Here is a 25558-nt window from a genome sequence, read left to right on the forward strand (position 1 = left end):
TGGCCTTGGCAGGGCTGGGGATGCTTGGACTCGATGATCCCAGAGGTATTTTCCATCCTCAACAATCCTATCTTACAAATCCTGTTATCTAATGAATTTAAGACTGAGTTTGCACATGAGCCACAGGTCCAGCTCGTTTAGGGGGGAGCAGAAGTGAGTTGTAGGTGGTCAGTGCAGTAAATGCTGGGAGCAGCCACCCAGCAGGTCCTGGGAGCAAACCCAGGACGAGGCTCAGAAGGGGCTGCCCTTGCCTTTTTTGTGGCTCTGCAGGAGGTTTCAGTATTGCTGTTTGATTTGCAAAATGATTTCCAAAGAAACAGGGGCCCAGAGCATCCTGGAGCTCCAAAGTCTCATTTTCCTTCTGGTGTCCCCTCACCTCCAACACCCAGGAACCCGTGGGCTGTGTAACATCCCCGAGCTCTGCTCAGGGGGAGCTTCCAGGTCCTGGAAGGGTTAAACTCTTGTCCTTAAAAGTCAATTCTGTAGTGCTTGTGTGAAGAGAGCAAATGGGAAGGAACACTGGCAAAGGGAGATGGCAAATAGAGAACTTCCAGCATCATTAACTGGGAGCCGGTGCCAGCGAGCCGTGTGTGCACTGGGTTTCTCATTTTACAAGTGCTAAAGCTGCCTGGGATTGGAATTCTATTAAGTTGATGATGTTTGATGTCTCATTAAAGAACGGAGCTTCCTGGTTATTATTTCATTTGGAGCGAACGCTCCCCGTCAGCGGTTCGGGATGTTCAGGGAGGGGCTGGAATCCCTCCTTAGGGTCAGGTGGGGACCCACATGTGGAGGAGGCAGGAGAGGGGCTGAGTGGAGCAGAGTTGATGCTGGATACGTCCCCAAGGCTAGATTCATGGCACAGCCCAGATGCAAACTGGGCAGGGAAAGGTTCTTCCTCCAGAGGGTGGTCAGGCACTGAAAAGGCTCCCCAAGGCTCCCTGAGGCTGCCAGAGCTCCAGGAGTGTTTGGACAGCACTCTCAGGGACAGGGTGGGATTGTTGGGGTGTCTGTGCCGGGCCAGGAGTTGGACTGGATGGTCCTTGTGGGTCCCTCCCAGTTCAGGATATTCTGGAATTCCATAAAACTGCCCCAGCCTTGTGCTGGGAAATCTCCGCTTCATTTCCACACATTTCCCTGTTAGATAAAACTAAACATGCAGAAAAAAAACAGAGATAGCACTTAAAATTAATTGAAGAGAAGAGCTCTGTGGCTGCAGACAGAGCTCTGTGGCTGCAGACAGATGCTGGCAGCTCCCAGGAGGCCCCGTGCCAGGAGCAGCGTGCCAAGGGCAGCAGCGTGGCCAGGGAAAGGGCAGAGCTGTGCTGATCACCCCCCCTCACCCTGCTCTGCTTCCCCTCCACCTTTGCCAAGAGCATCTCCTCTTTTCCTTGCATTCCAGGCGAGCAGGATCCACCCTGCTCTCGAGGAGACGAGTCAATTTGTTCCTTTTCCTCTCGGCAGGTTCGGAACCGATTTTCGGAATCCCTGAGAGCCGGGATCAAGGGGGTTTAAAAAGCATTTAATTCATTAATTAATGACTTAACGATTGGGTCTGTCAGCCCCAATTAGAGGCTGAGCCTGGGTTTCTGTGAGCATGAGCCAGCACAGTGCTGGGGAGGGGCAGGTGCCCTTGGAAAGCTGCCATGGCAGCCGAGCAGAATTGGATCCTGCAGGAGCTGAGGGCAGGAACTGTCCCTGCTGCCTTTACCCCTGCCTTGCCTGCTGCTTTTATGTGGTTGTTTTACCTTTTGGTGGCTGGGAGAGTGGGGAGGCCCTGGCACAGGTTGCCCACAGAAGCTGTGGCTGCCCCTGGATCCCTGCAAGTGTCCAAGGCCAGGTTGGATAAATTTGGAGCAACCTGGGCTGGTGGAAGGTGTCCCTGCCCATGGCAGGGGGTGGCACTGGATGGGCTTTGAGGTCCCTCTCAACCCAAACCACTTTGTGATTTTTGAAGGGTAAGAGCATTTCAGAGGGTTCCTGGCAGTCAGTGCTACCTGAGGGTGCTGCTGCTGTGGCTCCAAACACAGAGAGGAACTGAGCAGCTGCCTTCAAAGACAGCTGGAAATAAAAGGTCGGGACAGGAGCTGCCACATCAAGGACTTGGTACATTGATGTCTGTTCATCAAAACCACCTAGAGAAGGCAAAGGGAGCTTTCCTGAGAAGAAACTACCTCTAGATGTTGAGGCAGGATGTAGGAGATGGGGCTCCCCTATTCCCTGCAGATCCCCATCCCTACTGAGGTGTTTTTTCCCTCCAGTGAGGTCCCTTATTCACTGGCTGAGGGAGGATGTGTGGAAGCTCAATCTCTGCCCCTCCTCCATCCTATGCTGAGCCCGTCACCGACACTCAGAACAGAATTTAAAGGGCTTAAAAGATTTGTGTGTGTGGCTGTGCTTGGAAAGGAGCTGATACCATCTGAGCCCACGGTTATTTATTCTCCTTTATCACACAACGTGCAGCATATGGGCCCCTTTCTGCGCCGCCGATGACTAAACGATGGCATCTGGTGCTCCTTTATATCACAAGTGTAAAGCAAATGAGAAGAGATCCCTTCAGCCAACCCTCTGCTATTGTCACAAACACGCTCGGGGTGCTTTTGTTCCAAGGTGCTGCTTTGCCGGCTCTTGGAACCGTCTCGTTCGGAGCCAGGCGTGTCTCTCGGAGGGGGAATTGCTGGGGATTGGTTTCTTTTTTTTGCTTTAATGCCCCAGCTGGTCCCTGCAGATGGGATCCCACATCACCTGCTGCATCCTCACACCTGACAGGGCTGTTGGCTGCTCCTCAGACGGGACCTGCCGAGCGGAGACGGGCGCGTGTTGCTCCCGACAGCTGAGTAGCTCTTGGTTGCTGTTGCTTCTCAAAGCAGCTTGAGCAGCAGATTTTGGGAATGCCAGAGCTCATAGAAACATAGAACAGAATCACAGAATCATAGAATCATAGAATCATAGAACAGAATCATGGGAATAAGACCTCCAAGCCTCTGACAGAATCCCAGCCATGCCCACTAAACCACATATCACAAACTGACGCTTGTTTTTTCAACACTTCAAGGCTGGTGACCCCCCCTCTCCTTGGGCAGCCTGGTCAGTGCCAGGCCACTCTTTCAGTGAAGAAATTTTCCCTGATATCCAACCTGAACCTCCCCTGGCACAACCTGAGGCTGTTTCCTCTCCTCCTGTCCCTTGTTCCCTGGGAGCAGAGCCTGATCCCTCCTGGCCTCACCCTCCTGTCAGGGAGTTGAAGAGGGAAATAAGGTCCCCCCTGAGCCTCCTTTTCTCCAGACTCTCATGTCCCTCATCCAGCAGCCCACAGGGCTGGCCTGCCCAGCATCCTGACCAGGGCTAGAGGTGCTGAGCAGCCCTTGCAGATCTGCTGGGGCTGAACATCAACTGCAGAGTTTTCTGTCTCATTGGCACTTGAGGAATGAGGCCCCATCCCTGGAAGTGTCCAAGGCCAGGTTGGACGGGGCTTGGAGCAACCTGGGCTAGTGGAAGGTGTCCCTGCCCATGGCAGGGTGTGGGGCTGGATGGTCCTTAAGGTCCCTTCCAACCCAAACCATTCTGTGGTTCTGTGCTCTGTTAGGAACTGGGAACCAGAACAGTGCCCATAGGCACAGCAACAAAAGTGCTGGAATTAGCAAACCACTCTGGATTCCTGGATGGGAACTGTTCAGGGCAGAATTGTCCCTAGAGAAGGAATTTGGTTTGACTGAGCTGGGAGCTTGTCCAGCCCCACAGGGCAAGATCACCCTCAGAAGCCTGGGATCTTCCCTAGACTCTCCTGTAGCTTCCAAGTGTTGTGCTGCTCCAAGGCAGACTGTTTCCATCCCCTGCTGTCCTCACCATGGGATGTGTCCATCCCAACATCTCCCTCTTCCTGGCTCCAATTTAAGCCCATTCTGTTTTTTTTAACACCTGGGTGGTTCCTAAGTCGAAGGAGAAGCTTTACCAGCACCACAGGCTGGTGAACATCTCCCAGGTGCTTTGGAGACCTGGAGCTCTGCTCCCACTGGAGGTCTCAAGGAGGGCTCCAACAGCTCCCCCCATGATGGATTTGTCACAGTTATCCCAGGTCCATGCCTGAAGGATTCCTGGGGTTGTTATTTATCCAGCAGGATCTGCCCCCACTTCATGGACCATCTCTTTTATCCTCCCTTTCCCACACGTCTCCAGGAGAAACCAACCCAATCCTTGCCACAGGTCCCGGGCTCCCAGTCCATCAACATATGTTTACTTATTTATTTTAGGACGTGATTAATGTTACTACATTTGCTGGAGGAATGTTTTTGTTCTGCCAACGTGCCTTGCCAGCACAAAACGTTCCGTGTTTGGAGCAAAGCACAGCAAATTGGCCTCTGCTTTCAAACACAAGGGAGGGCTGGGGGATGCTATTTTCTGCTCTCCAGCAAGAGGAGTGCAGAGAATTGAGCAAAGATAAAGAGAAACAGAGACTGCTACCAGGCTGCAGACGGGAGAGGAACGAGGTAGATTGGCCAGAGAGAGACTGTTTTTCCTCCTGCATGTTCTGGACTCCTAGTGAAGGTTTCGGGGGGGGATTTTGTGGAGGCTTTGTGGTATCTTTGTGGTTTTAAATAAAGCAGTAGCAGCAGAGGGTTTGCATTGCACTGGCCCAGAGCACAGCAACTTCTGAGGTGGTGGGCAAATGAGGGAGAGGAGGACACGTTCCCCATCTTCATGGGGTGCCAGGAGAGTGGATACTGTGGATATGGGTCCACAGGGAGAGTGGGTGTTTGGAAAGGGCCATGATTGACTTCTCTGCCTTCTCTGAGGAGGCAGCAAAGTGCTGCCCTGCACCACCTCCCATGGCAGCACCACGCTGGGCACAGCCATCCCTCTGTGGGGAGCAGGGAGCTTTGGAGGCTTCTTCTGCAGCAGAGCTTGCTAAAGATCCTCACTTGGCCAAAGTCCTGCTGTGGCCTTCCCTTGCTTGGTCCCCTCCTTAAAAACACCATAAAACTGTGCTCTGGGGGCTCCCCTGGGGCAAAGGAGGGAGTTGCTGTGCCCACTGCTCGCTGCTGGTCCTGTGGTGGGTTGGCTTTGGTTGGATGTCAGACACCCACCAAAACTGCTCTGTCACTGCCCTTCCCAGCTGGACAGGGGAGAGAAAATACAGGGAAAGGTTCCTGAGCTGAGATAAGGACAGGGAGAGATCACTCAGTGACTGCTGTCATGGGCAAAACACTCAGCTGGGGGATAGTAATTCCATTTATCAGCAACACAATCAGAGGGGCATAATGAGGAGTAAAATAAATCCTAAAAACACCTTCCCCCACCCCTCTCTCCCTCCCGGGCTCTGCCTCCTCCACGCCAGCGGCGCAGAGAGACGGGAATGGGGGACACGGTCAGTTCATCCCACCTTGTTCGGCCACTGCTCAGGGACAGGAGCCAGAGTCCTTTCCCTGCTCCAGCACAGGCTTCCCACAGTTCACAGCCTCCTTCAGGCATCCACCTGCTGCAGCGTGGGCTCCTCCACAGGCTGCAGGTGGATCTCTGCACCCCCATGGTCCTCCCTGGGCTGCAGGGGCACAGCTGCCTCAGCAGGGTCTTCACTCGGGGCTGCAGGGGAATCTCAGCTCCAGAGCCCGGAGCACCTCCTGCCCCTGCTTCTCCTCTGACCTTGGGGTCTGCAGAGCTGTTCCCCTCACAGATTCTCACTCTACTCTGGCTGCAACCACATCTGTGCAATAACATTTCTTTTTTCCTTCTTAAGTGTGTTATCCCTCAGTTCCAGATTGGCTCAGCCTTGGCCAGAGGCGTGTCCGTCCTGCAGCCGGCTGGCCTCGGGTCAGTCGGACACGGGGGAAGCTTCCTGCAGCTTCTCACAGCAGCCCCCCCTGTAGCTCCCTCTCTGCCACCAAAACCTGGCCACACAAGCCCAGCCCGGGTCCCCGGTGCCCCCTGACACCCCTCCTCCTCCCTGTCTTGCAGCTGACGTACCTGCCTCCACCGTGGGGTGAATGTCGCTCGTCGGAAATGGGCTTAGACTTCTTTCCCGTTTACAGCATCACGGCCTGCAGGATCGACTGCGAGACCCGCTACATCGTGGAGAACTGCAACTGCAAAATGGTCCACATGCCAGGTCAGTGCTGGGGGCTGGGGCACCCCCAGAGATTGGGTAGAACGCGGTGCAAATAATGCCCAGGTTGTGGGTTTGGTCCCTGTAGGGACCATTCACTCGATGATCCTCGTAGGTCCCTTCCAGCTCAGAATATGCTGTGCCAGGGGAGGGTTAGGTTGGATATTAGGAAGAATTTCTGTCCAGAGAGGGTGCTCAGCCATTGGAATGGGCTGCCCAGGGAAGTGGGGGATTCTCTGTCCCTGGAGGTGTTTAAGGACAGACTGGATGTGGCATCAGTGCCATGGGCTGGGAATCACAGCGGGGTTGGATCAAGGGTTGGACTGGATGATCTCAGAGGTCCCTTCCAACCCAGCTGATTCTGTGATTCTATGATTCCATGATTCAGCAGGAGCTCGGGTTAAAGGAGGTGGGAATACCTTTCCCTAAGGAAAGATGGATGCCAGTAGCCTTGTTGGAATGTCCTGAAAGGGGGACAAGGCGTGGCAGAGGGACTTGGGTTTGATTTCCTCTTATAGAATCATTAAGGTTGGAAGAGACCTCCAAGATCATCAGGTCCAACTCTTATTTACAGAGTCATGGAATATTCTGAGTCAGAAGGGACTCACAAGGATCATCAAGTCCAACTCTTGAGTGAATGGCCATGGAGGGGGTTGAACCCATGACCTTGGTGTTATTAGCACCAAGTTTTTATTAATTATTTTATTAATTATTTAGCCCCAGTTGACACCCCCGGGTGGTGTTTCCAGCAGCCCCCTCCTTGTTTCACAGTGGCAGGCAGAGGTGGGGACCAGCCAGGGTCACTTTGCTAAAGGGAGAGGTCCTTGTGTCCCCAGGGAGAGCCTGGTGGTCCCCATGTGATGGACATGTCCTTTCCCTGCAGGGGATGCTCCCTTCTGTACCCCGGAGCAGTACAAGGAGTGCGCGGAGCCCGCGCTCGGTGAGTACCACGAGGGACCCCTGGTGCCACGGGTGCCCCAGCTGGAGGCACTTCCAGCATCCTGGATCCTCCTGGATCCTCCTGGCTGGCAGCACCAGGGGGATCTGGAGCAGCTGCAACCCAGAGAGGGGTTTTGATGAGACCCAACTTTTTGGGGTGCACCCTGGGATAAACTTCTACCTGGGGCGTGGGGTTCCATCAGCACAAAACCCTTGGGATCATGGGCACCCCGGGAGCATCTCCAGGTTTGGGGTTGAGATCAAGGGACCCATTTAAAGTCTGGATTTAGTTCCCTGAGCAGATGCTGGTGTAGCCTCCAGCAAAAGGCCTCTCTCCAAGATGGTGAGAAGTGGGATGAACTGGGAGAGAAATGCCCAGCAGTGACCTCTGGAGCAGAGCATAACAACCTCTGCTCCCACATCTGCTCCCTGCCCCTGACTCCAGGAAATGTAACCCTGTGACCTTCTGCAGGTTTGCTTGCTGAGAAGGACAGCAACTACTGCATCTGCAGGACACCCTGCAACCTGACCAGGTACAACAAAGAGCTCTCCATGGTCAAGATCCCCAGCAAGACCTCGGCCAAGTACCTGGAGAAGAAGTTCAATAAGTCAGAAAAATACATCTCGTGAGTGTTGCCCAAGACTGATCTCCTTTGCTTTATGGGGGAAGTGTCTGTAAAGCCCCATTAGCTCAAACCAGCCCTGGCTGATCCATCCCTAACACAGGGAGGAGAAGGGACAAACCCTGAAAGAAATGAGGTGTAGGTTGCTTTCTTCTTAGTAAATGTGCCTCCAGACAATCTGTGTTCCTTCCCTAGGCTTGTCCTTGGGAGCAAAGCCCATTCCCACCAAAAAAAGTGCAAAAACTCCTCTTCCTTTGACAGGGAAGCCCAGACTTGCTGGCCCTGTTGGAGGTATGGCTGCTCTCTGCCTAACTCTGGGCTGAGAACTTGGGCTTCTTCCAGTCCTGGGCACTTTATTGCCTTGTGTAGGCAGTGAGAGTTATTCCATGTTATTCCATATCCTTTGGATTCTTGCAGTTATCATGGAATCAAAGAATCCCAGATTGGTTTGGGTTGGAAGGGACTTTAAAGCCCATCCAGTGCCACCCCCTGCCATGGGCAGGGACACCTTCCACCAGCCCAGGTTGCTCCAAGCCCTGTCCAGCCTGGCCTTGGACATTCCAGGGATCCAGGGGCAGCCACAGCTTCTCTGGGCAACCTGTGCCAGGGCCTCCCCACCCTCCCAGGGAGGAATTGTCATTAAAGTAAAGAGTTATCAGCAAAGTGAGATCCAGAGCTCAGATCCTGAGATATCTCAGGGAAACATTTTCCAGCTCTCCTAAGGCTTCCAGAGCCCTGATGGTGCCCTGTGGTCTTGGTCTGCATGAGGTCCAGGTGCTGTGGGTTGCTGAGGATCCCAGAGAGAGAAACAATCAGGACAGGGAGAGGAATAAAGCCCCAAAGTCCCGTTTTTTTTCCCTTATCCCAAAGCACTGGTGGCTGCTGGGCTGATGCTGTTTTCTTCTTTCCACAGAGAGAATATTCTTGTGCTGGACATATTTTTTGAAGCACTCAACTACGAGACAATTGAGCAGAAGAAAGCCTATGAAGTGGCAGCCTTACTTGGTAAGGGGGGGTCAGGGGGCAGTTTGGAACCTGTGGGAGTCCATGTGTGTGGGGGACAGACAGATGCTCTGAGTGGGTGCACAGCTCATGGAAAATCCCAGCACGGTCCCGACACCTTCCTGGCCAGCACACTTTCAACCCCATCTCTTGCTTCCCTTACACCACCAGGCCATCCCAGGAATGTCCCAGGGACCACATCCAGTCTGTGTCCATGAAGAGCTGCTCCATCTTCATCCCTGCTTGCTCCCAGCACCCCATTATTTGGGAATCCCAGGCCGAGCAGGCACTGGGTGCTCTCTGTGGTGCCCCCCATATGCTGGAAGGGCAGTGTGTGGAGAAGGGCAGCTCAAAACCATCTACCCATCACCTCTTCCCTGCTCCAAATCCATCCTCCTTCCCAGCCAGGCCAGCCAGACCCCTCTTTGCCTTTGCCTGATGGAGGAGGTGGAGGAGACATTGGGTTGCTGAGGCTTTGTGGGTGCCAGCTACAGGTTTGGGTGCTTGGGACCCGCTGGGTTTGGGGGTGTTCAGTCAGGAGAAGCAAGTATGGTCTGTGCCCACACTCAACCTTGCAGCCTCCCTGTGTGCCATCCCAAATCCCTGGATCCCTGGAGTGCAGGGAGTGATCAGCACCTTAGAAAGGTCATCCTGGGTTCTGGACACCCCAGGATGGGGACCCTGAGGGAAGCAGTGCCCCTTGGGGTGCCCCCCCTGCACACATGGCCCTGCCAAATGGACATGGTGTGAGCCCTCCTGCCCCTGCTGTGGGTTCCAGTGAGGATGAGGAGGCTGGTGATGAAGCCTCTTTGACACAAACCTCTTAACTTGTAGGACCTCACATGACCCTCCTTGCCAGGACACCGGGGCTTCGGGCAGAGCCTCCTCTTCCCACAGCCCTCAGCCCCTGTGGAACCAGCACTTTGCCCCCAAACTCTTCTCTCCCTCTTTCCTCTCTGTCTCATGGACCCCCCACAGCAAAGGTCCCTTCACCCCTCCACCCACAGGTGCCTTTGCTCTGGGCTGCAGCTGATCCAGGGGTGTTTTGCAGCAAAATCCATGTGATTTGTCCTCCCTGAAGCCACGGTTTGGCAGAGCAGCACAGCTCATGTCAGCACTTGTCTTCCCAGCACATTCCTGGAAGCCTCCTTTCCCCGTGATTCCTCCTCCCCAGCCCTTCCTCAGCCCTGGGGGACTCAAGCACAAGCCTTGAGATGCTTCCCTAAAAAAACCCAGGCTTCCTCCCTTTGGCAGGTTTGGGTTTTTTGGGGGGGCTCTGGGGACATTACCTAATTCTGCTCCAGCATCTTCCTCCTTCCCCTGCCCAGTTTGGGAATTGGGTGTTGGGATTCCTGGGATGAAGCCTGCTGTCTGACTGGCAGATGGCTTCCTTGGATGCCAGTGTGTGTGGCACTGCATCCTCATTAGGCTCCCAGCTGATGGCCTTGTTAGCAGGAAAAGTGCTTTGGTGGCCAACGAGGTCCTTCCTGGGATGCTGTTCATGGCCTTGGAGCTGCTGGGCTTTCTGGGGGTGCATTTCCCCACTCTTTTAGGGGTGACAGAGATTAAAGGAGGTGGGAATACCTTTCCCTAAGGCAAGAAGGATGCTGATAGCCTTTCTGAATCGGGGCAAGACCTGGAAGAGAGACACGGGCGTGATTTCCCCTTGTGGAATCACTGAAAGACTTCCAAGATCATCCAGTCCAACCTTGTTTAGCCCCAGCTGACACCCCTGGGTGGTGTTTCCCTGGGTGATGTTGCCCTGGGTGGTGTTTCCAGGAGCCCCCTCCCCGTTTTGCAAGGAAAGGCCCCCCTGGCAGGGGAAGGTGGGGACCAGCTGGGGTTCCCTTGGCTAAAGGGGGGTTCCTTGTGGTCCGTGGTCACAGGATGTGAATGTTGGGAATGTTGTTGTCTCTCCTAGGTGACATTGGAGGCCAGATGGGGCTGTTTATCGGTGCTAGCATCCTCACCATCCTCGAGCTCTTTGATTATATATACGAGGTAAGGCCCTTGTCCTGTCACCTGAGTCCTTGGAAGGGTCTGGGCTTGCCAGCCTTGGTGCCAGGCTGGAGCCTCCATGCCCCGTTTGCCCACGTGGATTATCAGTTTTAATTAATAACAGCATATAATTAAGGCTCTACAGTAGTGGGTTGTGAGTGTGAAGTGTGGTGAGGAGGTTCCTGGGTTGGGTTGGGCCCATCCAGTGCCACCCCCTGCCATGGCCAGGGACACCTTCCACCAGCCCAGGTTGCTCCAAGCCCCATCCAACCTGGCCTTGGACACTTCCAGGGATCCAGGGGCAGCCACAGCTTCTCTGGGCAACCTGTGCCAGGGCCTCCCAGGAAAGGATTTGCTCCCCATATCCCACCTGAACCTACTCTCTTTCAGTTTAAAGCCATACAAGGAGGATGCAAACACTTATGGAGAAAAGGAGTTCCCAGCAAATTTGGTACATCCCAGCTCAAGATACTTTGTCCTTGTCCCTGGGAAAGTTTTTCCTCCTAATTCAGCTCATATCCTTGTTCTCTGGGAGTTTCAGAGCAAGGGATTTGGGGCCTTGCCCCCACATATCCAGTATCTCACATCTGCCCAGTCCAGCTCTCCCACAGCCCTGTCCTTGTCCTGTACCATGATGGGACCAGGGATTTTTAATCCCAGGGGATATTGCAGCTGTGAGCTCCCTGGGACATCTTGAAAAACCCCTTCATGTTATTAAAGTTGGGATGCTGACTTTATTTCTTGAGACAGTCCCTCCCCCTCTCAGCCCCTTGTGGGCAGCTCTCAGCACTTGGCAGCGTTATTCAGCACTGAAATATATTGAAAATTACAAGCATAAAGCTCATAATGGCAAAAAAAAACCTGTGCCTCAGTTTGTAGCTCAGCTGAATGCACAAATATTTCATTAAAATCCCCTACTCCCAGCTTTCTTGTTGTTTTTTTTTTTCATAAGAAGTTAATAAGAAACCTTGCAAAGTTTGGATTTTTCTTCTCTGTTTTACTGCTTTATTTGACATCTGCTTATAAACTTGTCAGATAGTTTCCTTTTGCTGTTTTTTTTTTTCTTTTGTTCTTCTTTTTGGGCAAACATGGCCCGAGACTCATCCTGGCCCCTTGGAGAGGCTCCCTCTGCCCACCTGGGGATGCACCAGGAGGTTCACCTGGCTGTTCCCTACATGGGGCATCTTCATGGGCACCTGGCACAGACGTTTCACCCACACCAGACAGGGAGAAAAGGAATAAAAATGTCTTAAAAATGCCTATTTTACACAGTTGATCTGCTCAGGGCTTCCCAAAGAGGGGGTTTCAAAAGCACACTGAAAACCAGAGATTTCCAGCAAACAGCTACAGCTTATTTTTCTGGTGGATTAGCCAAAGGTGGGTGAAATATTGACCCTAAAGATGCTTTTTTTTGTATCATTCACTTGGAAAAACCCTCCTCGTGGTCCTGCCCCGGGGCAGAGTCGTGTTCCTGGGCTCCTGGAGGTCCTGAATTCCCCCCAGCAGCCCTGAATACCAGCCAGCATCCACCTCCCTTCCTTAGGAACTGACCCAGTTTTTCATGTTTTTAGCTTGCTTCTTGGGTTTTTTTCTCTTTTCCCCCAGTGGAAGTTTTCCAGAAAAACACTCACTTTTCAACCTTTCTGGGATCTCCCTTGAAATCTCATTCTCAGCAGCAGCTGCCAGGGAAATAAAGTGGCTGTGAAGGGAAAAGGAGCTCAGGGAGCTGGGAGCTTTCAACAAAGCCCCAGATGGGTTTCAAAAACGGAGTTTGGGTTGGTTGGGGTTTTTTTTCCCACGTGAAGAATTCAGTTTTGACACGTGGGGTGGCTTTAACATGGAATCACAAATGGTTTGGGTTGGAAGGGACATTAAGGATCATCCAGTGCCACCCCCTGCCATGGGCAGGGACACCTCCCACCAGCCCAGGTTGCTCCAAGCCCTGTCCAACCTGGCCTTGGACACTTCTAGGGACCCAGGGGCAGCCACAGCTTCTCTGCCCAACCTGTGCCAGGGCCTCCCCACCCTCACAGGAAGGAGTTTCTTCTCAGTATCCCATCTCTCCCTGCCCTCTGGCAGTGGGAAGCCATTCCCTGTGTCCTGTCCCGCCATCCCTTGTCCCCAGTCCCTCTCCAGCTCTCCTGGAGCCCCTTTAGACCCTGGAAGGGGCTCTGGGGTCTCCCTGGATCCTTTTCTTCTCCAAGTGACCCCTCCCAGCTCTCCCAGCCTGGCTCCAGAGCTGAGAGGCTCCAGCCCTCGGAGCATCTCCCTGTCTCCTTCTGCATATCCTTTGCAGAGTATCCCCCAAACCCATCCCATCCCCTGTGCCCTCGGAGCCGTTGGATGAGGACAGCGCAGATCTCAGCTCAGATCTCCTGCCCCTCCTTCCCACCGTAACCCAACCTCCTTCCTTTCGCAGCTGATCAAGGAGAAATTATTAGACCTACTTGGGAAGGAGGAAGAGGAGGGGAGCCATGATGAAAACGTGGTAAGGAGCCCCCCTGGGAGGCAAGAGGAGACCCCCCCGCGCTCGGCTCCGTGCGGACGCTCCGGTTGTTTCCCAGCGGATTGACGCTGCCGTGGCTCGGCCTGAGGAAGGAGCCGGCGGTCGGGGAGGGCCAGGGAGCCTCCAGCAGCCCTGGGATAACCCTGTCCCCTGCTGTCCCATCCGCAGAGCACTTGTGATCCCATGCCAAACCATTCGGAAACCATCAGCCACACTGTGAACGTGCCGCTCCAGGCCACGCTGGGAACGCTGGAGGAGATCGCCTGCTGACACTGGACTGCTCCACAGGGCCAACACCCAAGGAAGGAAAACTGCACAGGGAAGCAGGGACCCAGCTCAGGTTTGCAACGGGGGAAAAAAAAAAAAAAAGATAATAAAAAAAATAAAAATAAATAAATAAAAATTTAAAAAAAAAAAAAAAAAAAAAAAGGAAGAAACCGCTATGCATTAAAATAATATAAATATATATATTATATATATACTCTGCCAAAACCAAGCGAGAGGCGCCTTGGACTTGACTCGTGTTGTCCTTTCCTGTGTGGGGGGGTTTGTCTTCAAGATGTGAAGGCAGCAGCTCATTTTTGAACTGTACAGAGCAGAGACCACCACCACCACCAAACCCAAAAGCGAAGCCCCGCCATCCCCACAAACTGCCAAATGTACAAAGCACTTGCATGCCAGGTCTTTTTATGGCAGCATATTCCTATCTGTCTTTATAAGCTCTGTTCCTCTTTGCAGTCTCTGATTTTCACTACCAGAAGGAAATGGCCCAGCCATCCCCTGAAATCACCATTACTAACGTCGTAGGCTGAAAATTAGAATAAAGAAACAAAAAGTCGCAGCTCTCGGATTCTTCTTCCGTTCTTGTCCTTCGTGTCAGTCTGTGATGAATCTTAAGCTAAGCCAGGCCTCCCCAGGCCGGGCCACCACCGTCACCCCAAGGTGAGCATCCCTGGAGAGGGGCCGGAGCGGGGGCTCCCGGTGGATCTGCTGTGTCCTGCTCCTCCGTCTGCAGTGCCTGGATAGTCTGTGTGTGGTGGGTGGGCACAGGGCGGGGGGGGGGGGCTTTATTTTAGTTTATTTTAATTATTTTTTTTAATATATATTTTTTTTAATTATTTTTTTTCATTACTTTTCCCGTTAATGGATTCTGTGCTTTCTCCTCGTTCTCATGACTGATATTAAAGCTGGTCTTGTGGAAATGGCCAGGCTGTGTCATGTCTGCCTTGCCCCCCCCCCCACCACCCTCGAAGCTGGAGCCCCTGGCGCAGTCTCAGCACCAGGACAAGCCCATTGTGGGAGCTCATCCCATTCCTCAGCCCTTTTCCCCTTCCAGCACATCCTCACACAGCTCTCGATGGGGTGGGGGTGATGCCATGGCCACGCCCAGCACAAGTCACCCAAATCTGCTCCATCAGCAAAGCCTGGAGTCCATCCCAAGCTCAGGCTCCCCAGCAGTGCTCCCAGCTTTCCCAAGAACATGGCTCTTGGCTTTTCCTCCAGCAGCCAGGCTGGGGATCCTCTCTGGCTGCTGCAAAGCTTTTCCCTACTCAGCAGGGTCCTCCTTCAATTAAACATGAGCTGAGGCAGCAAAGAGCCACAGGGACACATCCCACGGGCTGTTTGCCTGCAGTCCCCTCCTCCCTGCCTCCCTCTGCAGCACCAGGGACTCTGCAGCCCCTCAGCATTTCCCTCCCTTAGGCAAAAGTGGTTTTCTCCCTTAGGCAAAAATGTCAAAAAAAGACCAATACCTGGTTTGTGGGATTGAACACACCCAGAAACCTTCCCCAAGCAAGAAGAGTTCCTCTCAGACATCAAGGAGCAGCAGAGAGGTTTCAATCCAGTCCTCTCCAAGCTGGCAGAGAAGGGCTTGAGGGATGTGTGCTGAGATGTGTGGCCTCCAAAGGGTTTACTCCAAGAGTCATTTCCATGCATAGAAAATTTTCCACTTTGCAGTTTATTAAATCTCCATTACAAGATTTTGGTTGAGTCATTGGAAGTCTGCTGGAGCTCGGTGAGGTGGGACACCACAGGATGCCCAGGGGTGCTGGGAAGAGTTTAGCTAATTCCAGCTATAGAGGAAAACCACTTGGACAGGGGGGTTGGCATGAGGGTGGGTGGCATCCCTGGTTGCTCCTGAGGAGCACATCCTCCAAAGGACTTGCTGAAGAGCTCGTTTTGTGTTCCCAGTTTTCAGTATCTCCCAAGACCTGGACTCTGGCCATGTGTTCATTATCCATGGGATGTCCCACAGCCACCCATCTGCTGGAAACAAGTGCTCACCCACAGCCTGGCCACAAAGCTGTGGAGCTGCCAAGCTCTGTCTCCTGTTGGCAAACCCCTGTGCCAGCCTGGTCCCTGCAGTCCCTTCTGGACCAGTGGAGGGAATTCGTGCCAGGCCTGGCTCGAGGGGACACATTGAGACATCTCCAGGCTCTTTGCCATGTCCATGACAGCTGGTTGACAGCCTGGTCTGGGTTCCCAGTACAGACTGGTCTGTCTGTCCCTTTTTAATGGCTGGAAGGGGACTTGGCCGATATCCATGGGGGACCTCTGTGCTGTGTTTATTGTGCTTGAGGAGCAGGAGTGGCTCCACCTTTGTTCAGGTTGGAGTCCAAGGGACTTTACAGGCTCCAGCCTCCCAAATGCAGGAGGAGCTCCCTGACAGAGTGAGGGTATGGATGGGGGTGAGCAGGAAGACACTGCCCACAGTGCCCATCCCTGGCAGGTGACTGGTACCACTGGACAGCTGAGTCTGGAGGAGATGCCACCAAACTGGGCAAATCTAGAAATGTCTGCTCCTGGGCTGCTTTGCAAAATTCATGGGGTAGCCCTTTAGTGAAAAGAGATCTTATAAACGTCTCCTGTGAGGAAAGGCTGAGAGAACTGGGATTGTTCAGGCTGGAGAAGACAAGGCTTCAGGGTGACCTAACTGTGGCCTTCCAGTGCCTGAAGGGAACCAACAAGAAACAGGGAGAGAGATTATTTACAAGGGCATGGACTGATAGGACAAGGGGGAATGGCTTCCCACTGCCAGAGGGCAGGGATAGATGGGATATTGGGAAGGAATTCTTGGCTGGGAGGGTGGGGAGGCCCTGGCCCAGGTTGCCCAGAGAAGCTGTGGCTGCCCCTGGATCCCTGCAAGTGTCCAAGGCCAGGTTGGACGGGGCTTGGAACAACCTGGGCTGGTGGAAGGTGTCCCTGCCCATGGCAGGGAGTGGGACTGGGTGAGCTTTAAGGTCCCTTCCAACCCAAACCAATCTGGGATTCTTTGATTCCACGATAACAGCAGGAATCCAAAGGATATGGAATCTCCTGGTGCGTCCGTGGAGCCGGGAGAGGGAGCGGTGATTGGAGTCACCTCGGCTCTCAGACAGACTCTCCCACAGCTGCTGATTGAAGAGCCTCTTCCCTCTGCCTTCCTGCCCTCTCCTGCCTGAAGAGCCTCTGTTTGGGGAGCAGGGGGGAGAGGGGGGGTGGGAGGAGGGAGAGGGGCTGGAGGAGTCAAAACACGGCATCTCGTTGCAGTGGTCGGTGTAACACAGCCCAAATCTGGCAGCCACAAGCTGTGCCAGGGCAGGACACGTCCCTGGGGGACATCCCAGTGCCGTGCAACACAGAGCTGCCTGCAGGAGGCAGCTCTTGGGAGGTTTCTGGAACATCTCAGAGGGTTCAGCCAAGGGCTGAAGGAAGGACACGAGGCTTGGCGAGCTGCCTGCCAGTGCCACGAGAGTTCAAGTCATTTAGTCAAACAAAGGGAAGGTGAAGAGGTGGCTCCATCAGTCTATAAATTTCTCAGTGGAGAGGTTTCTAATAAAGGGTTCTTTAATCTGGCAGACAGAGCCAGAACAGGGAGGGAGGGGGTCATGACAAAGAGAAGCTAAAAGCATTCAAATGAAGGAGCCTGCCTGGGGTGTGGATGGTGCCTCAGCTCTGAAGTCCTTAAATCCAGATGGGACATTCTCTTCCTGGAGATGAGGGTGGTGGGACCCTGGCACAGGTTGCCCAGAGAAGCTGTGGTTGCCCCTGGATCCCTGGAAGTGTCCAAGGCCAGGTTGGATGGGGCTTGGAGCAACCTGGGCTGGTGGAATGTGCCTCCTGATGCTCTTCTCCACCTCCTGATGCTCTTCTCCACCTCCTGATCCTCTCACATCCCGTTTCCTGACATCCCAGAGATCAAATATTCAGATCTTGGAGCTCTGAATCAAGTGAGGAGAAACTTCATGAGGAGGTTCATCACCCCATGAGGGCTTAGACACTTTGGTGCTGTGGTCACCAGACAGAAGCTCTTCCACACCTCGAATTATTCCGTGTTCAGTCCTGCTCTGTATTCCCAGAGCAACACCCAGCAGCAAACCTCCCCCAGCTCCTGAGATTACCTTAAACAATCAGGAGAATTTTCTCTAAAAGAAGAAATAATCCGAAGTGGGTGTTGTTTTCTCTTCCTGATCCTCCCACCTCCCGACTGAGAAAGGTGACATTTGCTTCACAGCTTCAGATGTTCAGGAGGAAGCCTGGAAACGTGCAAAGAAAACTGCGATTCTCACACAAATCCTCTGCTCCCACCCACCCTCCTGGAGAGGAGCTGCTGAGATCAGGGGATGCTCCCCAGGCTTGGCAGCACAGTCCCCAAAACCCACATGTTGGAGGACGTTCCTCAACCCTATAAGCAGCCTCCTGCCTCTCCTGCACCTCATCCCCACCAAGATCTCCCAGGAGATGTGCTCTCCTGGGTGGATTCATGGAAGAAGGCAGGAGTTGGAGCTGTGCTTTGTTTTTTTTTAAGATGCAAAGCATGGCTTTGACCCCATCTCCAGAGGAAATGCCTCATGAGAGCTTGTTGTCAGCACATTTGTCTGCTCATTCATCACCCCTGGCAGCTTTCAAATCTGCCAGCCAGTTCCAAGAAAATTTGGCAGTGGGTTCTCAGAAATAACTCAGTTCCTGCGTGTTCTGTGAGTCTCACCCGTCGGGCAGGAGAGGGGAAACCAAGTTGGCAGCTCTGCTGGGATGAAAACAGGCACAGCCCAAGCATAAGAAGGATGTGAACCTGCTGGGATGAGTCCAAAGGAAGCCAAGGAGCTGGAGCCCCTCAGCTCTGGAGCCAGGCTGGGAGAGCTGGGGGGGTTCACCTGGAGAAGAGAAGGCTCTGGGAGACCTGAGAGCCCCTTCCAGGGCCTAAAGGGACAGCCCATTCCAATGTCAGATCCCTCTCTCTGGAAAGAACTTCTTCCTGATATCCAACCTGAACCTCCCCTGGCGCGGCTTTAAACTGTGCCCTCTTGTCCTACTGCTGGTTCCTGGGAGCAGAGCCCGATCCCCCCGGCTCCCCCCTCCTGTCAGGGAGTTGCAGAGAGTGAGGAGGTCTCCCCTGAGCCTCCTCTTCTCCAGGCTGAGCCCCCCCAGCTCCCTCAGCCTCTCCTCACAGCACTCGTGCTCCAGTCCCCGTGGGTTTGATAAGGACCGTGACAAAGCCGTCGCATCCCCGACATTCCCTCCCGAGCTGACAAGCCTTGAAAAACGCCAGACCCCCCCCCGCGCACGTGTGTGTGTCTGTCACATCCCTCCCGCCGGGCTCTGTGTGCCAGGGAGTGCCCAGAATAGCGCGGCGATGACACCCTGCCCTGCAGCGCTTCGCAGGATGCCCGAGCGCCAGCTCCGAGTGCCAGCGCCGCTCTCACGTCACGTCTGACTCCGAACACGCACGGGAACGACGGACAGGGCTGGCAGCGAGCTCAGGCTCAGCGCTCCCTGCTCATCCTCCCTCCTCTGACTCACGGCACAGCGAGACACGGAGGGGCTGGAGCGTGTCCAGGGAAGGGGATGGAGCTGGGAAGGGGCTGGAGCAGCAGGAGCAGCTGAGGGAGCTGGGGGGGCTCAGCCTGGAGCAAAGGAGGCTCAGGGGGGACCTTCTGGCTCTGCAACCCCCTGACAGGAGGGGGGAGCCGGGGGGGGTCGGGCTCTGCTCCCAGGGAACAAGGGACAGGAGGAGAGGGAATCATCTCAGATTGCTCCAGGGGAGGGTCAGGTTGGACATCAGGAGGAATTTCCTCATGGAAAGGGTGGTCAGGCACTGGCAGGGGCTGCCCAGGGAGGTTTGGAGTCCCCACCCCTGGAGGTGTCCAAGGAAGGACTGGCTGTGTCACTCAGTGCTCTGGGCTGGGGGACAAGGTGGGCATCGGGCACAGGGTGGGCTCGGTGATGTCAGAGGTCTTTTGCAACCTCAATTCTGTGATTTTGTGGTTATGAGATGAGAAACGTGGGAGTTGGTAGGGAACAGAGTCTCTGCAGGGTTTTCTGGGTGAATCCAGTTTTGGAGCCTCCTTTCCAAAGCCATAAAATTTGTGGTGTTTGTGCTTTTAGAAGGAGCAGCAATCCCAGCTTTACCCTCCTGCTTTCTGCCATTGGGGCCACTCAAAAAATTTCAAACCAACCCATCCTGTTTGATTTTAAATTGTTTCATGCACAAATGATACAAACCTGAGCTCCAGATAAAATACCTCGTTGAAATGAAGCACTTCCCTTGCAGTTGGTAGGACCAGCCCTACCACCTGCCCCTTTTTTAATTTCTTTGCCATTTCTAAGCCAGCCTTTCTCAAGAGGAACCTCTTCAAACTGAGCATTTTCTTTCCTTTCCACTTCAGAGATGGTTTTATCCAGCTCCAACCAACAGCCCCCTTTCTGGATGCTCCAATTCCTTCCCTCTCTCAGCAACACCTATTAAACACCTCCAAAACTGCTGGAGATCTTTCAGGAGACATAAATTCTCTCTGCACATCATACACAGCTTGTCTGCAGAAAGCTGAAGCTTCCTCCTGTTAATTCTTTACTGCTGAAATTCATTTTCTGTATGGTTTTGCTTGTAAAAAAATCTCAGTTTGTTTTGATCCTGATTGTACCCATCCAGTCCAATTCAGCTCTTCTCTCATCTATTTAATGTCCTCCTCTGTTCCCTTCTCTCCTGCTCTGATAACATCAAAGAGCCTCTTCCTGTCACTGCCACACTCACAGTTCCTCTTGGCACGTTGCTTTTATTAATTTGTGCTCTCAGAGTCCTCCTCGACTCTGTGTCGGGAAGAATTAACTTCAAACTTCACGAGCAAGCAGCTCCTCGTGGGGGCTGACAGGGATTGGCATCTCCTTGGGAGCCCACGATGCTCAGTGTGCATCCCAGGATTCCCTGGAGAGAGTTTTTGTCATAAAATCATAGAACTGTGGAATGGTTTGGGTTGGAAAGGACTTTGAAGATCATCCATCTCCACCCCCTGCCACAGGCAGGGACACCTTCCACTATCTCACATTGCTCCAAGCCCTGTCCAACCTTGGACACTTCCAGGGATCCAGGGGCAGCCACAGCTTCTCTGCCCAACCCTCCCAGGGAAGGATTCCTTCCCAATATCCCATCTATCCCTGCCCTCTGGCAGTGGGAAGCCATTCCCCCTTGTCCTGTCCCTCCATCCCTTGTCCCCAGTCCCTCTCCAGCTCTCCTGGAGCCCCTTTAGGCCCTGGAAGGGGCTCTTGGGTTGGATGGGGCTTGGAGCAACCTGGGCTGATGGAAGGTATCCCTGCCCGTGGCAGGGGGTGGGATTGGAGCTGGATGATCTTTAATGTCCCTTCCAACCCAAACCAGTGTGTGATTCCCTGGTTCTCTGCACACCCCAGCTGTGAGCAGGGCCTGCACACTCAGCTCCAGCCCATGGCCCCCATCCTGCTCAGGGAATAAACCCTTCCTGGTGCAGATCTTGCAGGTCCAGAGGGGACTGCCCCAGACAGGTGACATTTGGAGGGGCAGTGGTGGCAGGGGGGACCCTGCAGGTGACATTTGGAGGTGCAGTGGTGGCAGGGGGGACCCTGGACAGGTGACATTTGGAGGTACAGTGGTGGCAGGGGGGACCCTGGACAGGTGACATTTGGAGGTACAGTGGTGGCAGGGGGGACCCTGCAGGTGACATTTGGGGGCAGTGGTGGCAGGGAGGACTTCAGACAGGTGACATTTGGAGGTACAGTGGTGGCAGGGGGGACCCTGGACAGGTGACATTTGGAGGTGCAGTGGTGGCAGGGGGGACCCTGCAGGTAACATCTGGGGGCAGTGGTGGCAGGGGGGACCCTGCAGGTGACATTTGGGGGCAGTGGTGACAGCGAGGCGTGGGCGGGCAGCGCTCGGGCTCAGAGCTGGTGCTTGCACAGATGGCAGGGCACAGGCAGGGGGGTGGCACGTGCCCAAATCTGTCCAGGTCGTCTCACCCACGTTCAGACAAAGCTCTGCCGGGTCCTGACGTTTTGCTGGCACAAGATGCTGCTGCTCATGAGCCATGTGAAGCACCACACTCCTCCAGGCTCAGTTTTCTGATGCTGCACTGCCATAAAGTGCTGGCTTTGGTGTGATAATGGCACAGGCAGCAGCTCCAGCACATGCTGAGCCCCATAACCACGGTGTTTACTCACACATTAAAGAAATAGATGGATACTGGGAATTAGAAATGGCCACTTGTCCCATCAAGGCATATCAATTTCCTTATCATTCTTCCCTGAGGATGGTCTCTAATTGCTTCCTGAATGATCCCAGTTCTCCTCTTCACTGCTTTGCCTCCCAGACAATTAATTACTGAGGTGAAAAGTGCATCCCTGTGTTCACTCAGATTGATTTAGCTTGTGTTCAGACATCCTGGTATCCCAGGGAAGCCGTTCCCAGGCTGTTCCAGTTTGAGGGGACACTGGTGGTGGTTGCAGTTGACTGAAGCTGGTGTTTTTCACTCTGAGGGGAGATGGGACCTTCATTGTGCCTAATTCTGGCGTCTGGAAGTGCAGCCTCCATCCTGAGAGTCACTGAGGCATTTCCTACCAGTGGCAGGAAGGGCAAAGAAACTTGTAAAAGAAAGTTCATCCTCTGCCCTGACTGCAATGGGAAGGGCTTCACTATGGCAGTTTTCTTAGTCAAAGTCCTAGAAACATCTTGGAAAATCTCTGTGAAAATTAAGTACCCAAGGCCAGGTTGGACAGGGCTTGGAGCAACCTGGGATAGTGAAAGGTGTCCCTGCCCTTGGCAGGGGGTGGGAACTGGATGAGCTTTAAGGTCCCTTCCAACCCCAACCAGTCTATGACTGTAGGAAATTTAAGTCCTTGCTGGGCTGAAATTGGTCTGGTTTGTTATCAACAAGCAGGAAACCAAGGGGCAGAAGTGAACTTTCCAGAGGGAGTCCGGGGAAGACAGAGGTGTTATACACCAGCAGAGTTTGCAGCCAGTAAAGATCAAAGAAGATCAAGCTGTATCCAGATAAAGTCAGAGTGAGCTTATTCTCTAACATTTTTCTAATGAAGTGTTTAATTAGCTGTGGGACCAACTGCATTGGAAGGGCTACATTCCCCACTCCTTTCTCTTCATAAGCCAGGTGGGATGGAAGACCTGGAAGACCTGAGCAGAAAATGATATTATTGACTTGTACCAACCACAACCACTTCTCCTCCATTCTACCTTCTTTTCCAGCATAAACAAAGCTCCTCTATCCCATGGGACACTCAGAGAACCAACTCTGGGTAATCACAAACTGTAAAGAACATTTCCATGGTCCATTCAACATACCCCTCCCTTCAGAGCCTGCCAGCAAGGACAGCAATTAGAGGCAATTAGGCTGGAGCTTTTAGCAGAAGGATTGTCCTTGTTCTGTGTCGTTTTGGACAGAAAGAGCCAAAGCCCAAGCCCAGCCCCACGGGAACTGCTTGTGACGATGCTTTTCTCACAGCCTGGTGGTTTCTGAAGGTTTTGCTGCCTTCTCCATCCCACAGTTGTTGATGGTCCAAGGGCTCAGAAAATTTCTGGAGAGCTTCAGTCACTGGTTTTTTGGCTGTGTCTGAGCACATGAATATTAACGTGTTTCACGTTCAACTCAAGTTTTACACTCTCAGAAGCTGCTGTTTTCCCCCCTCCTCCTCTATGGGTGTTTCCCTGCCTCTGCATTGTTGTTCCAGATACAGAAACATTCCTCAGCCTCCTTAAAAGAATAATATTGACACGCTGCAGGGTTCCTGCTCTTCCCCAAGCCAAGAAGCAGCGAGGTGCCACCGGCACGCCCGGAGCACACACAGTGCATTGGCTGTGGAGCAGAACGAGCCAGCAGCTCTGTGTTTCATCTGGGAAATCCTGGGGAGGAGGTTTGGCATAGGGGGGATCCAGCTGATCCCACCTGCACCCTGAAAGAACCAATGTGTTGGAACCCTCAGCCTCAGTTTGCCCCGGAGCTCGGGGGTGAGAGGTGCTGGTGGGTCCTGTGTGTGGTGGGACTGCTCTCAGGACGCCGGTTTGAGGGATTCCTCAGATCACAACTCTCATTTCTGCCCTCTCTAATCCTCCTTAGCCCTCCAAGCATTTTTGTTTCCTTAATTTTACGTAACCTGCCCCTGACTTTGGCTTCCCCAGGGCAGCAGGTCCCCGGGCTCACCCTCTGCCTGCTGCAAAACCGTGCTGCTCCTTCAGTCACTTTAAATAATGTTCCCCATCTCTCCCTCTGGCCTTGCCCAGACCTCGGCAGCTGTGCCTTGACACCACTTTGCCTGGATGTGCTGAAGAGGTTTTTGGCTGCTGGGCTCTCTGTGATACATCCAGGGCAGCTGAGCCAGGGGCTTTCCTGGGCTCCGATGGTGCCATGACCCCCCCCCAGCACAGTCCTTGCAGGGCACAGGCTGCTCCCCCATTCCTGTGCCAGCCAGGCTGCTCCCCCATTTCTACACTATCCAGGCTGTTCCCCCATTCCTGTACTATCCAGGCTGCTCCCCCATTTCTGTACTATCCAGGCTGCTCCCCCATTTCTGTGCTATCCAGGCTGCTCCCCCATTTCTGTGCTATCCAGGCTGCTCCCTCATTTCTGTACTATCCAGGCTGCTCCCCCATTCCTGTACTATCCAGGCTGCTCCCCCATTTCTGTACTATCCAGGCTGCTCCCCCATTTCTGTGCTATCCAGGCTGCTCCCCCATTCCTGTGCTATCCAGGCTGCTCCCCCATTTCTGTACTATCCAGGCTGCTCCCCCATTTCTGTGCCAGCCAGGCTGCTCCCCCATTTCTGTACTATCCAGGCTGCTCCCTCATTTCTGTACTATCCAGGCTACTCTCACATTTCTATACTATCCAGGCTGCTCCCCCATTTCTGTGCCAGCCAGGCTGCTCCCAGTTTCTATACTATCCAGGCTGCTCCCTCATTTCTGTACTATCCAGGCTACTCTCACATTTCTATACTATCCAGGCTGCTCCCCCATTTCTCTGCCATCCTGGCTGCTTCTCATTTCTGTGCCATCCTGGCTGTCCCCCCCCTTTCTGTGCCAGCCAGGCTGCTCCTCCATTTCCCCACCTCAGACACCAACAGCTTGTGCTGTGTGATTGTGGAGGTGTCCCAAAGGGAAAGGCAGGGATGGCTCCCTAGAGGGATGTTTGGTAGATGTCTGAGATGGATGTGCAGCAGCTCAAGTCTTTTCCACTGTGTGCTTTATCTTCTCTTTGCCTCAGTCTGGTTGCAACCCCCACTGGGTCCCCTCCAGCATCCATGTCCTTCCTTGGAGACTCCCAGGGCTGGCAGCTACAGCCACCCCAGGGACTCAGCAAAGAGCAGGAAAACCACAGGCAAAGCAGAGAAAGCTTTGCAGAGCAAAAATCCCTTTTTTTCTCCCCAGGTCCCAAAGGAAAATGTGACAGGAGAAGAGCAAAGTGGAACACAGCCAGCGAGCAAAGGCACGTCGGTGTCTCCCAGCCCCAGCTGGCACCCACCACTCCCACACTCAGCTGCCCCAAGGGTGGGAGCAGCTCCCAGACCAGCTCCCAACAGGGCCTGTTGGAGCAGCTTCCCTGGCTGGGAAGTGTCAGTGTGTCTGTCAGGAGGGAGGTTTGATGAGCTCAGACCTGACAGGCTCCTGTCGAGGGGGCGGCGCAGAGCCCGGAGAGGCACCAACCCAGTGACAGGGAGGGACAGGGAGCATATTGTGGCAGGGACAGAGCCCCTGAGAGAGCTGAGCTGACCAAACAAATCAGCCACGGCCAAGAGATGGCAGGAGGCAGGTCCAGGCTGCAGGATGAGACAGGGGCTGTGAGGAGAGATGCTGAGCTGGACCTGAGAGAGGTTTGGGTGAACACCAAGGTGGGGAGAGCTCATTTGGCTCTTCTTGGATACTCTCCAGACCATTTTCAAGGCTCAGAGGGGACCTTGTCAGCTTCTACAACCCCGTGACAGGAGGTTTAAGCAAGGTGGAGATGGGGCTCTTCTTCTTGGTAACGAGTGACAGGATGATAGGAAATGGCTTTTAGCTGTGCCAGGGAAGTTGCCTTCATGGAAAGGGTTGTTAAACATTGGAAGGGGCTGCCCAGGGGAGTGGTGGAGTCCCCACCTCTGGAGATGTCCAAGGAAGAA

General features: G+C 53.7%; 1 protein-coding gene across 2 annotated transcripts in view; it reads left to right on the forward strand.

Annotated features, from left to right (window-relative positions):
• The window catches only part of LOC135402934 (acid-sensing ion channel 2), a 375830-nt gene extending 361821 nt beyond the window's left edge, over window positions 1-14009 (forward strand). For both annotated transcript variants that reach the window (XM_064636492.1, XM_064636494.1), the window contains exons 4-11: window positions 5953-6103; window positions 6984-7040; window positions 7512-7665; window positions 8576-8667; window positions 10586-10665; window positions 13082-13150; window positions 13337-13508; window positions 13907-14009. In XM_064636492.1, coding sequence (XP_064492562.1) covers window positions 5953-6103; window positions 6984-7040; window positions 7512-7665; window positions 8576-8667; window positions 10586-10665; window positions 13082-13150; window positions 13337-13438 — 705 coding nt within the window. In that variant the 3' untranslated portion in view covers window positions 13439-13508; window positions 13907-14009. The remainder of the gene's footprint in view (window positions 1-5952; window positions 6104-6983; window positions 7041-7511; window positions 7666-8575; window positions 8668-10585; window positions 10666-13081; window positions 13151-13336; window positions 13509-13906) is intronic.
• Window positions 14010-25558: the final 11549 nt, after the last annotated feature.

This window comes from Pseudopipra pipra, chromosome 26 (genome assembly GCF_036250125.1).
Source record: "Pseudopipra pipra isolate bDixPip1 chromosome 26, bDixPip1.hap1, whole genome shotgun sequence".
Lineage (NCBI taxonomy): Eukaryota > Metazoa > Chordata > Aves > Passeriformes > Pipridae > Pseudopipra > Pseudopipra pipra.